Consider the following 11,391-nt stretch of genomic DNA (forward strand, 5'->3'; position numbering starts at 1 on the left):
GAATGAGTGAGGCCACAGAACCTCTGCCATGAAATAGGTACACACTCCTTCCTAAAGGTCCCAAAGACCCGCTTTGGCTAGCTATGTGCTGGCCAATCTGAAAACTGCCCCAAAACCCAGTCTAATTTATTTGAGCCCCACCCTTAAAGAAGTGTCAGAAGAGCCAAGAATCTTAAAAAGGGTAAAACTGATAGAATAATAAACTGAGACCAGCATGTAAATAAACGTGGTAAAAGACAGACTCGCACATAATTGAACATACTTGGGGCCACAGTCATGACACCACATGTTCTTCACTTACCCCATTCATACATCCAATTTTTGCCATGACAGAAAAGTTTTAATCTCTACTTTCAAAGATGCCACTTGACTTTTTCTCCCCTGGACCAAGTATCAAACACTTTATTCCAGTTCCTGCTAAGCAGGAACAAATTATTCCAGTTCCTGCTGGGCAGGATGATCTGAAAGAAAAAAACTCCCCACATTCCTGACCCAGATATCAATCCTCCAGTGGAGTGAAGAGGGGGAAGAGGAAAAAAATTTACCTAAAACGATGGTTTTTAATGGGAACCAGAGGTATGGTTACAATTACATAGTCCGACACAAAAAACCCGTGGGTGATCAGGAGTTGAAAGGTTACAAAATAATGAGGGTAACACTGGGTACAAGAAGAAAAGCTGTTGCAGAACCTCAGGAGCCAAGCTAATACGGCCTCTCCCTGCGATCCTGTCTGTGCTCACCCCTGCAAAAGAGAGTATCTATTAGGTCTGAGTTGCCAACCTCTCCACCCACCCAACCCCCAAAATCCTATCTTCCCCTGCTAACCCAACCCCAAGAAAGGTCTCATCTTCATAAGGATAGAATGTAAATGTGGATCTACAGATTAGTTCTCCAAGATAATCCTCCCACCCTCCTTCCATACCCCACACTATGGTTATAATCTCAGCTTTCCAATCAAGCCCTCAAAATGTATTTCAATTTAAGACTCTTACCTGGAGTCCATCTTGCCAGGGCCAAAGCCACCTCTGTCCCCACCACCCCGGCCCCCTCGGAAGCCCCCACGGTCCCCGCCTCGGCCTCGGTAGCCGCCCCGATCATAGCCTCCTCTGCCACCACGACGATCATCTCCATAGTTACCCCCTAGAGCAAAAGAAATATCATAGATCATATACCTCCCAAATCCCTACCTTCCCTCTAACCTCCCTGCTTAAAATTAAGGGCTTTCTGGGGCACCTGGGTGGCTCAGTCAGTTAAAGCATCTGATTCTTGGTTTCGGCTCAGGTCAGGTAGGGTTGTGAGATGGAGCCCTGCTTCGAGCTCCACACTGATCATGGACACCAAGCGTGGAGTCAGCTTGTCCCTGCCCCTTCCTCCCTCCCCCACCTATAATAAATAAGTAAAATATTAAAGGGGGGGGGGGGCTTTGTGATCCCAACTCCTTATTACCAGCTCTGTCCCTTCTTACCCATATGAGAACCTCCTGGTCCCCCTCCTGGGCCATCTGGTTTAGGGGCCTTACACTGGTTGCATTCATTCCTCCAAGAGAAGTTCATGTTCTCACATATACTAAGAAAAAGAAAGAAAATTAGTTTGGAAGGGTAGGAGTAAACAAGACCAAGAAATAGAAAAGATTCCAGTGACCTTAAAGGTATAACAGTGAGGAAACAGGGGCCTCAGAAAGGCAAGAAGAGGCTTCTCAGGAGCAGAACCAGGAACAAAAACTACAGATTATTGAACCCAGTCCAATACCTTTCCCACTATAACAACCTTAATTAGGTAATCCCTCAGCCAAATCTGTCCCCATCAGTGTGACCTTGACATCTGTCTAGAAAACCTCCCAACTCTGCCATTGTATCAAACGGCACACATTTAGAGAACTAAAGAGAAAGTTTCACTCACGGATTAGGACACTTCCAGTCACCAGCTCGCTGCTGGCCGCCGCCACCACCTCCTCCACTGGGGAATCCTCCCCGGCCACCGCCACCACTGCCACCACCTCCATAGCCTCCACGGCCCATGGGTCCTAGTGAAGACAGAAATATGGGTCTGCTCCCCTCACAAGTGGGATCAGCCCAACCTAACCTTTTCCTACACAAGCCCTTACCATCCTCTCCCTGTCCTTACTCTACCCATCACCTCTTTATACCAGCAGCAGGAAGTAGCTCCTCACCTCCTCGCCCTCGGCCTCCACGACCATTGCCACCGCCCCTATTGAAGTCTGCTCGCCGAGTAGCAAATGAGACCTTGATGGGATTCCCAGAGAATTCTTTACCTAATGCAATCAAGAAGATGTAAAGAGACCTTTTATTAAGAGTTGTGGATCCAAAAACAAGTTTGGTACAATCAAGAGAAGACTCTACACCTTCCTGAAAAAGTTTGTAATCAGAAGACATACAAGCCAAAAACAACAGTTTACCCTTGAACATGGGTTAGAACTTACATGCAGATTTTTTCAATACAGTACAGTACATTAAATGAATTTTTTTTTTTTTAAATGAATTTTCTTAAAAATGTCGTCTTAATAATATTGTCTTAATAACATTCAATATACAAAATATGTGTTTATCAACTTATCAATAGGGCTTCCAGTCAAAAGTAGGCAAATGACTGAGTTTTGGGGAAGTCAAGTTATATGCAGATTTGTAACTGCACAGGGGTCGGGTGGCCCTAAACCCCCGTGTTGTTAAATGGTCAAGTGTATACACTAAAGTAGCAGATAAAAAGTGTTGGAAGATGTAAAAGGAACCTTCAAAATGTAACCTGTTTCCCAAGGCTAGTTGCCCTATCCCACCCACCCCACACCAGCCTCCTCATACGTACCGTCAAACCAGTCAATAGCTGCTTTAGCAGAAGGTGGGTCATCAAACGACACTGTTGCCTCTCCCTTCAGCTTGCCCGTTTCCCTGTCTGTGTACAGATTAATCATGGGCTGTCCTGTTTTCTTATTTGTCTGAAAAAAGCAACACAAGATAACGTGAGTCTTACAAGATAGCAGCACTACCCACCTTCCACCTTCCTTCTCAAAAACCTGAGGTTTATCATAACCGTATTTCAGCTCCTCTCTTCCCAATTACTGTTTCCTATCTCACGTATAACTTGAATTAAAATCATTACAATGATCTCTCACTTCAATGTTGACCAATAAAACTAAAGAATATAAAACTACAAATTCAACAGCTTAGGACACTCCCTTATCAACTGTGCCTTTCTGTGTGAAGATGTGCTTTCCTTTAGAAAATAGCAACATCTAATGTTCTTTCCTCAACAGATTAAGCTGACAACAATTTTATTTTTACTAATGTATGAAATCCAAAAGCCTGCAGCACTGACACAAAAGCCAGCACCCACTATGTTCCACAGTACCTTAATAATACCAATCTGCTTGAAGTAATCAGCCACAGACTCAATTGTAACATTTTCGCCCAAGCCTTGCACGAAGATGGTGTTGTTGTCTGAATTATCCTGTTCTGCTTGAACAACAAAAAAGTGAATTTGAAGAAAACCAGCGAAGGTAAAACAATACTGGATATTAAACTTTCAAAGAAAAAATTTCCTTTGAAATGTGTTACTATCCATAAAAGAAACCAGGGCTCAGGAGTTCATTGCCGAAGATCACAGTACACCAGTGTGTGTCAATTTTCAACTGAAGACCCAAGGTAAGAAACCTTTTTTACACTAAAACCCAACACACAACCAAGAGAGACTAAATCCTTCCCTTTGTGGGTCTCTTGCGTTTACTTATTTGGTCATGATCCCCATTTTTAAAATCCACTGCTTTAAATCAGCAGTACCAGAACATGTCTACACAGAAATATACCACCATCTCCTCACACTTGTTAGAAATGCAGCTTATCAGAATGCTCCCAGACCTACTAAGTTGCTGGGTAAAGAAACCAGTGAGGAGATTAATTTACAGATCATTGCTAATTATAACTACACCTAAACTCCCTTCCCTTCATTTTCCTTCTTCTCTACCCTTGCTTTTTTTTTTTAAGATTTTATTTATTCACTGACAGAGAAAGAGCACAAGCAAGGGGAGCAGCACGCAGAGGGCAAGGGAGAAGCAGACTCCCGGCTGAGCAGAGCTTGATGCTGGGCTCCATCCCAGGACCCCAGGATCATGACCTGAGCCGAAGGCAGACGCTTAACCGACTGAGTCACCCAGGTGCCCCTCTTCTTTTTTTTTTAAAGACTGTATTTGTTTGACAGAGAGCGCGCGTGCGCACAGATGCAAAAACACAGAAATGGGGAGCGAAGCAGGTTTCCCCCGGAGCAGGGAGCTCAATGCAGGGCTGACTCCAGGACCTGAAATCATGACCTGAGCAGAAGGCAGACGTTTAACAACTGAGCCACCCAGGCGCCCCTCTACCCCTACTCTTTTTCAGATCCCTGAAGTGTCCAAGAACAGCCAAGAAAAATCCCAATACCACATTAGCCATTCTTTCATGCCAGCTGTGGACTCACCAGAGTCATGACGTGATCCCTGGTCCCGAGGGCCTTAAGTGACATGAAAAAAAAAAAAAACAAACAAGGAAAGAGAAGCTGTTAGTCAACAGGGAGAGACAAACAAGGAAAAAATTTAACACCAATCCAAACTCTTGCAAAATTATCAGGTAAGTGCTCACAGCCTCATCCAAACCCTGTCCTGGGTGGCCTGCCCAGAGTAAATCCTAGACAGGGCTGGGGAAGACACAGGCCCCTTTTCTTAAGATCTGTATGTAACCTGAGTCCCCACAGGGACAACTCCACACTTCAGAAAATTCTGCCGCCCCCAGCTCAGGCTGGGAAATGTCCTCAGCACAGACTGGGGGGGGTCAGGAGGGAGACCCATTGCAGTTAACAAAACCAACTCATAGCTTGGCCCTATTCTCTCACCCCAGAGAGAAATGGGCTCACCACCAGCAATGTGATATGCATCCATCCAGTTTCTCCAAACTTTAACACCAAAGACACTTATCCCTTGTGGAACAATTTTTAATTTCATCTTTACAAACCATTCTTAAAACCATGTTGTTTCCCCAATCACATAAAAATAAAAAAACATACATAATAACTATTGTTATTTTTAAAGCATGTCCCAGGGAACAGACCAGAAATCTTATTTCCATAATGTAGCCTCTATTTTTTTTCCAGAGACCATCTTTGACCAAAGTTTATCTGAATTCACCATATATATTGTACCCACACTCAATGACACCTAAATCATGAACCCGAGCCTTTGGCTTTAAATGTTGAGACAAATCAAGAAACCTTTTTGTTAGTTAACCAAACCAGAAAAGTTCCAGCTTACTGGGAGACTTCTCAAATTTGCCATTTTTCCATGAATTCGGTTTGTGCTGTTAAGACCTGGTTATTTCCCATGAGCCACACATGCTCCCAACCTTTCTTGTAGTAGTCCACACCTTCCTTCCCAGAGCTAGTTTCTATTTGCCCATCTGAGTTGAGTTTAAGTACATAGATGTAGAATTGCATTGACACCATTCAGCATTTAATATAGAAATATATACCAACTTCACCATCCTCAGGGCAGGGCAGCATTTCACATCCCCCTTCCAGAATTAAAACATTTGGAGGTTGTTACACACACACACACTAGCCTTGGACACAATGATCAAAAGGATCCTAAAGCCAAGTTGGCACCCCGTGTTCCAGCACACACTCTCCAGTTTCTCACAATGGTCATCACTAAGTGCCAGGGGTGCAACACTCCTGTCAGAGGCCTGCTAAACACCTCTTATTAACCTGGGTCAAACCAATTTGGCACCAGACGACTGCTGAGTCTTACCCCGCCTGCCTCCAGGTTAGCACACATCTGGCAGCAGGTGGAATTCTACCCCACCCCTTTCTGGAGGTGGTTCTGGACACTTCAAAACCTTTGACACTTAAAACACGCTAAGACATCTGCAAATGAACAATCAGACAAAGCATTGCTGGGAGTTGGGAATTTTGGAAACTCTGTTCACTTACCACCAAATTTATTGAAGCCACCACGGTCACTTCCGCTGGAGAAGACAAGTTAGAAGAAAGGACATGAAGCTTCCAACGGCTACAAAAGGGCGTTTTTTGATTTTGTTTAACATTCCCCAAACATGGGTAGGTGTTTTGGGAAAAAGATACAAGTGGCTACTAAAATACATTCCCCTTCCTGACCACCCCTTGTCTGACCTTTGAGCGTGTCACACACACGTGTGCAATTTCTCAGACACAGTTTTTAAGGATTTTGCTTTTAAGAGGTTATATATCTATTTCCTCTGGAAAAAAAAATGACCCATTTTCCTTGGTCGTTCTTCCGATGTAGCAGGTGTTTTTTCCTCTTGTTGCGAGTGGCTGACAACCCAGTAGTTGGTTTAAAAACCCTACCCCGAATTCACCCAGAAGACATTTCACACCAGGCTGGGGTAGCCCTGAACACACTTTTGTGATTTTTGCTTTGAAAGCAGCAAGCAGACCCAACCCCATTCCATAAAAAGTCAAAACCAAAGGCAATTTCCCCTTAAAGCAAGACAAACTTAGCTAAGCCCTATCCTAACTACTGAGCTGTTTTTGATCTCCCCCCACCCCCGGGGTCACCCCTTCTACACTGCGAGAAGAGCGGAGTATTTTGCAATGTCACCTTTCATACCTGTGGCACATAAAATGCAGAGCAAGTTAACAGTCACATAACAGTTGTTTTTCTTTTTAAAGTTTTGCATTAAACACACGCACACAACAGAGTTTTCCTTATTTTTGTACAGTTTCTGAGATTGCCCCCACCCGCCTCTGAATACTTACCATACACAAACTCTCATTTAAAAAACCTACTTTTTCCAAAAAAGGAGTAACACACTGACATTCCTCCCCTTTTCAAAGGGAGACAGAGGAGGGTCCTTCAAATCATATTTACCAACAGATTTGACCAATGCTTTAACATCAAATCTAAGGTTTTACTTCAAATCAACTACAGCGGGAAGGGGAAGAAAGAGAAGGTCCGGCTGGACAAGTAACCAGGGGAGGGGGACAGTGGAGCAAATAGATCGGATACCACTGTCAAGCGTATTTTGTCCAAAAGGTCTGCACACTTCAGACAGCCCCATAAACCAAGTCACACACAAAATCATTACTGCCAGTCAAATTACTGCAAATCAAGCTCATGGATTCAAATGACTACAGAATACGGGAAGAGTAGACAACTCCTGGAAGCTGAAGTCATCAGGTTAAGCGTTAACAACTCCTTTAGAGGACACATGGGAATACATGTAACAAGTTTCCCTATTACCAGGAGTGGGATCATCGGTTTTCCTTGCACAGAAAGAAGACTTTACTTCCATGTTTCTTGTCTAGGATATCAATGACTCCCAGTCCATATACACCTATGTATTTTTTCCTTTTTCTTTGGAAATACAAGTGTCAGTACTCAAATCTCTATTCAGAGGTGTGGGTGAGAGTTCAGGCTCCCAAATTCTCACAAAAAAAATGGGGATGTACAAAGAAATCATCAATACCCCCAACTCCAAGCCCTCCTAGAACTAACCATGCACTAAGAAACTGAGCTTCAAGGGAAATTCATGCAACCCTCCACACTCCCCACTGATGTTACTCCCTAGCTCACAAGAACACCTACCCCATGCCGCCTCTGCCTCCACGGCCACCTCCACGACCTCTGGGTTCATAGCCACCGCTGCTGCGGTTGTAACCACCGCCACCGCCCCGGCCGCGGCCCCCACGGTCCTGCTGGCCTCCCCCGTAGCCACCGCCTCCACCACTCTGGTCCTGATTGCCATAACCGCCGCCACCACCACTCATGGAGGACTGGTCTTGGCCATAGTTACCTGTCAGGAGAGAAAGGATTCTTTAAAGAAAAAACGCACATGGCATTAAACAGTGCCAAAAGATGAAAGACAATGAAAATAAAGACAGCTAAGAAACAAGAGAGCAAAATTTTTAAGAACCTTTTAGGGCAAGGGGCCAAGCAGTGTATATAAACCTCTACAGAAAACAGGGGTGAGAGAAAGCTGAAGACCCCTCACCTCCACCACCCCCTCCGCCACCACCTCCACTGCTACTGTTGTACTGGTTCTGCTGTCCATAGCCTTGAGGGGGATTATAGGAGCTTTGCTGCTGTCCATAGCCTTGCTGCTGTCCACTATAGGTCGACTGCTGGCCATAGCCCCCACTCTGGGGCTGCCCGTAGCTGCTGCTCTGAGAAGCACTACCATAACTAAGGAAAAAGAAAAAAAAACAGAATCATAATGCCAGCAGGTCTAAAACTTCGTGTTTGGCACATCCCATTCTCTGTACCCAACCCCCATTTCAGACTCCTCCCCCCTCCCCCCACCATTACTCCTAATTACCCCTGTTGCTGATCACATCATTCCTTATCAATTCAGCCCTAATCATATTCCAAGCCTCCCCCCCCCAAACTCCTTACCTTCCCGAGGTGCTGCTAGGAGCTGGCTGCTGGCCATAGCCAGGATAAGAGGACTGTTGCCCATAAGATGACTGAGAACTCTGGCTACCGCCATAGCCACCGGTTGAGCCATATCCCTGGGGACCTGACTGAGTGCCGTAGCCTGCTAGAAGGAAAAGGAAAGAAATCACAAAGACTATGAAGGAAAAAAGGCAGAGAACAGGTTGAAGAAAACATTATGTACTACCTAATGCTACCCGTACTTGAAAAATCAAAGCTGCTTGGAAATCTTTTAAATCTTGGTCAAAGATGCCCTTCCCCTTCCAGCCTAAAGCTAATACTCTAACTTGTACCAACTTCGGAGTGCCAATCTCATCCCACCTATCCCAAAGCCAGTCTCCAGGACCACTACTAATCATAACTCATAACCCAAGAGAGTCTTACTCATTAACAGCATTTTAACCTGCTCATGGGTGTGTAGTACAAATAGGACAACCCACATTATTTACATATCAGGATCTCAGGGCAAATTCCACCCCTTGTGTATCATCATGATATACACAAACATCTTAAAGCAACTCATCCCCTCCCTGTATGAGAAGCCTAAAACTCGCCCTTTAGGAAATACTCTTCCCCCACATTTCATTGTCATGCTGAGGGGAAACGGAGAAAAGGAGAGCATGAACAGAAAGATACAAAAAGTCAAAAATAAAAAGAACCAGAATTACAAGCCAATTAAGTATTTGTTTGAAAAGATTCAGACTCCACAAAGTTTTAAGGGTTACAAACTAATTAAAAGAAAAGAAAGTTTCAACATTTCAGCACTGCTTAAGATTAAGAAAAGCTACATTCAAAAAGAGCAGGAAGAGGCGGGGTAACCCAATAAAAGAGACTCACTGTTCTGGGTCTGTCCGTAAGAAGAACCATAGCTGCCCTGGCCATAGCCTGAAGTGTCTGCTGACTGGCCGTAACCACTGTAACTCTGCTGTCCATAGGGCTGATTGCTCTGCTGGGAATAGCCCTGCCCAGGCTGGGTGGGGTAGGCCCCATAGCTGGAAAAAAAACAGTGCAATCAGGAAAAGATACCTTAGCCACCCCTTGCCACTCTACAAACTGGAAGCCCTGAAATGACAACTCACCTTTGGGTTGCTTGTTGGGTGTAGTCTGCAAAAGAAAATACAATTACATTACCTTCAGCCATCCCTGAGAGTAGAATAGAATTAAATTTCTTAACTCAAGCCCTGGGGCCTCCAGATACTATCAACTATGTTGCAACAAAGGCAGAAATTCCCTTGTGAAAGGAAGGACAAGCTGGCAAGTCATAATCAAGTTTTCTTACAATGAAATAAAAACCGAACTTTTACAGACACCCGATTAAGTTTTACTACTGGAAAAAAACACTGGCATCTTGGTGGAAAACTACATTTTCTGCAAATTCAATGATGTCAGCAACTGCACAAATCTACACATTTACCCACTCTGTAGAAAGGTATCACCAACAGTCAAGCTAAAGTCACAAACTTACTCAAGTGGGACATTTTAATGCAAGCTGGAGGCAGCAATGATGGGGATGTGGCCTCCACTCTCTCAACCAAGGCCCGAAGAACAGATGCGTCTCAAATGAGGGCATTCTTCACCCTTTGCCCCATCTTAGAGAATGGCAAAATGGGCTTTTAGTGCAAAGCCAGGTAACCAAGAGAACTCTCCGAACCCAAATGACAGGGATCATCAGAGAGTTCGCCTTGGGAGGCCCATCAACTGGTACTCAAGTCCCGAGCCCCGTGGCTCCAAATGATTCCGTTTTCTCATCTACCTTGCCTTCCCCGGGGCTGTGGGGAGTCTTGCCAAAGCAAAGGTAGCGAAAGCGCTTTTAAATCGCCCCACTGAAGGCGCACCAGTCAGATCAACTCATCTCCTCAGTACAGGAAACGAGGCGCTTCCCCCGCAGGAAAAGGGCAAAGGACCGGGAGAGGGTGTGGCCTCGGGTGGCCGTTCCTTTCGGTTCCCACCTCAGAAAGCGGAAATTTAGGCGGGAAAACCCTCGGGCCCGGTCCCAAGTCCGTTAGACGACCCCTTAGGGCCTCCCCCAAACCGTTAAGCGGGCGCACGGCCCCGATCCCGAGCCTCCGCCCCCGGCCGCGTGGCAACCAAGGCGGGAACCAGGCGGTCCCGCCCCTTCCCGAGGGACCCCGGGGGCGAGGCCCACACCGGACGCGCGCAGCGGAGTCTCCAGCGGAGGGTATCGCGACAAAAAACAGGGCTAACACGAGGCGGGAGGGGGTTCGCGCCGCGAGAAAGGGGGGAGGGGCCAGCAGAGCGCGTGCGCGCACCGAGTGCCCGGATGCAGCACTGCGACAAAGCGGGCCCGAGCTCGCGGCCGGGAACGAGGGGAAAAAAGCCTTCGGGATCGAGCATTTCCATCTGTGTCTCACGTTTCAAATCACCAAGAAGCGTCCCTCTTAAATCTCATCTCAAGTAAAGGGACTGCGAAGGCAAGATCCCCCTACCCGGCGAAAGGCGCCAGAGGAGCGAAACAAAATGGCGACATGCGCCTCCCCCCTTCCACCCCTCTCGCTGCTTCCCGCCACAGTGGTGAGAGAAGACCCTACACGCGATCGCCGCCCAGCTCCCACCGAAAAACAAAAACCCAGCTGGGAGGGAACGAAGCCCCAGGCCGCCAGGCCACCGCCGCCTCGCGCCCTTACATACCGTTTGAGGCCATGTCCGCGCACGCGCGCACAGGCCGACAAGCAACAAGATCCCAACACCACGGAGCACCGACGCCTCGAGGACTGAGCAGCCCCGCCTCCTGCGTCGAGGTTTATGTACGCCTCCCCGCCTACGCACCGCGGAGGAATGCACCAAATGTGGAAAGGAAAGGGGGGGAGCATGGCCGGACTCCTACAACTCTTCAGGGATTATAGAGGATCCTAACAGACAGAGGGGAAGCATATTAACTAATAACCTTCTAAGTAACATGTGTAATCCTACTTTTTTTTGGCAAA

At 46.3% G+C, this 11,391-nt stretch overlaps 1 protein-coding gene across 3 annotated transcripts; it reads right to left on the reverse strand.

Annotated features, from left to right (window-relative positions):
- Window positions 1-241: 241 nt before the first annotated feature.
- Window positions 242-11,173, reverse strand: FUS (FUS RNA binding protein). Of its 3 annotated transcripts, none has more exons than XM_032430924.1 (15): window positions 11,096-11,173; window positions 9,526-9,550; window positions 9,284-9,438; window positions 8,408-8,549; window positions 8,007-8,197; window positions 7,601-7,808; window positions 5,968-6,002; window positions 4,465-4,497; window positions 3,364-3,467; window positions 2,821-2,950; window positions 2,171-2,272; window positions 1,900-2,023; window positions 1,466-1,566; window positions 993-1,140; window positions 242-742 (listed from the first exon to the last, which is right to left on the reverse strand). In XM_032430924.1, exons 1-15 carry the CDS (start codon window positions 11,106-11,108, stop codon window positions 703-705), a joined length of 1,551 nt encoding a protein of 516 aa, XP_032286815.1. In that variant the 5' UTR covers window positions 11,109-11,173; the 3' UTR covers window positions 242-702. The 3 variants fall into 3 exon arrangements, with proteins under 3 accessions (XP_032286815.1, XP_032286816.1, XP_032286813.1); XM_032430925.1 differs by having other exon boundaries at window positions 8,031-8,197; window positions 8,408-8,552; XM_032430922.1 differs by having other exon boundaries at window positions 8,408-8,552.
- Window positions 11,174-11,391: the final 218 nt, after the last annotated feature.

This window comes from Phoca vitulina, unplaced genomic scaffold (genome assembly GCF_004348235.1).
Source record: "Phoca vitulina isolate PV1807 unplaced genomic scaffold, GSC_HSeal_1.0 scaffold45, whole genome shotgun sequence".
NCBI lineage: Eukaryota > Metazoa > Chordata > Mammalia > Carnivora > Phocidae > Phoca > Phoca vitulina.

Bases quoted from the DNA above. Each gene is read 5' to 3' on its own strand.
- FUS (XM_032430922.1), bottom strand. The intron at 7,809-8,006 runs GTGAGGGGTCTT...CTCTCCTGACAG, and splicing joins TGGCGGAGGGGGTGGTGGAG to GTAACTATGGCCAAGACCAG. The intron at 1,567-1,899 runs GTGAGTGAAACT...TCTTTTTCTTAG, and splicing joins GACTGGAAGTGTCCTAATCC to TATATGTGAGAACATGAACT.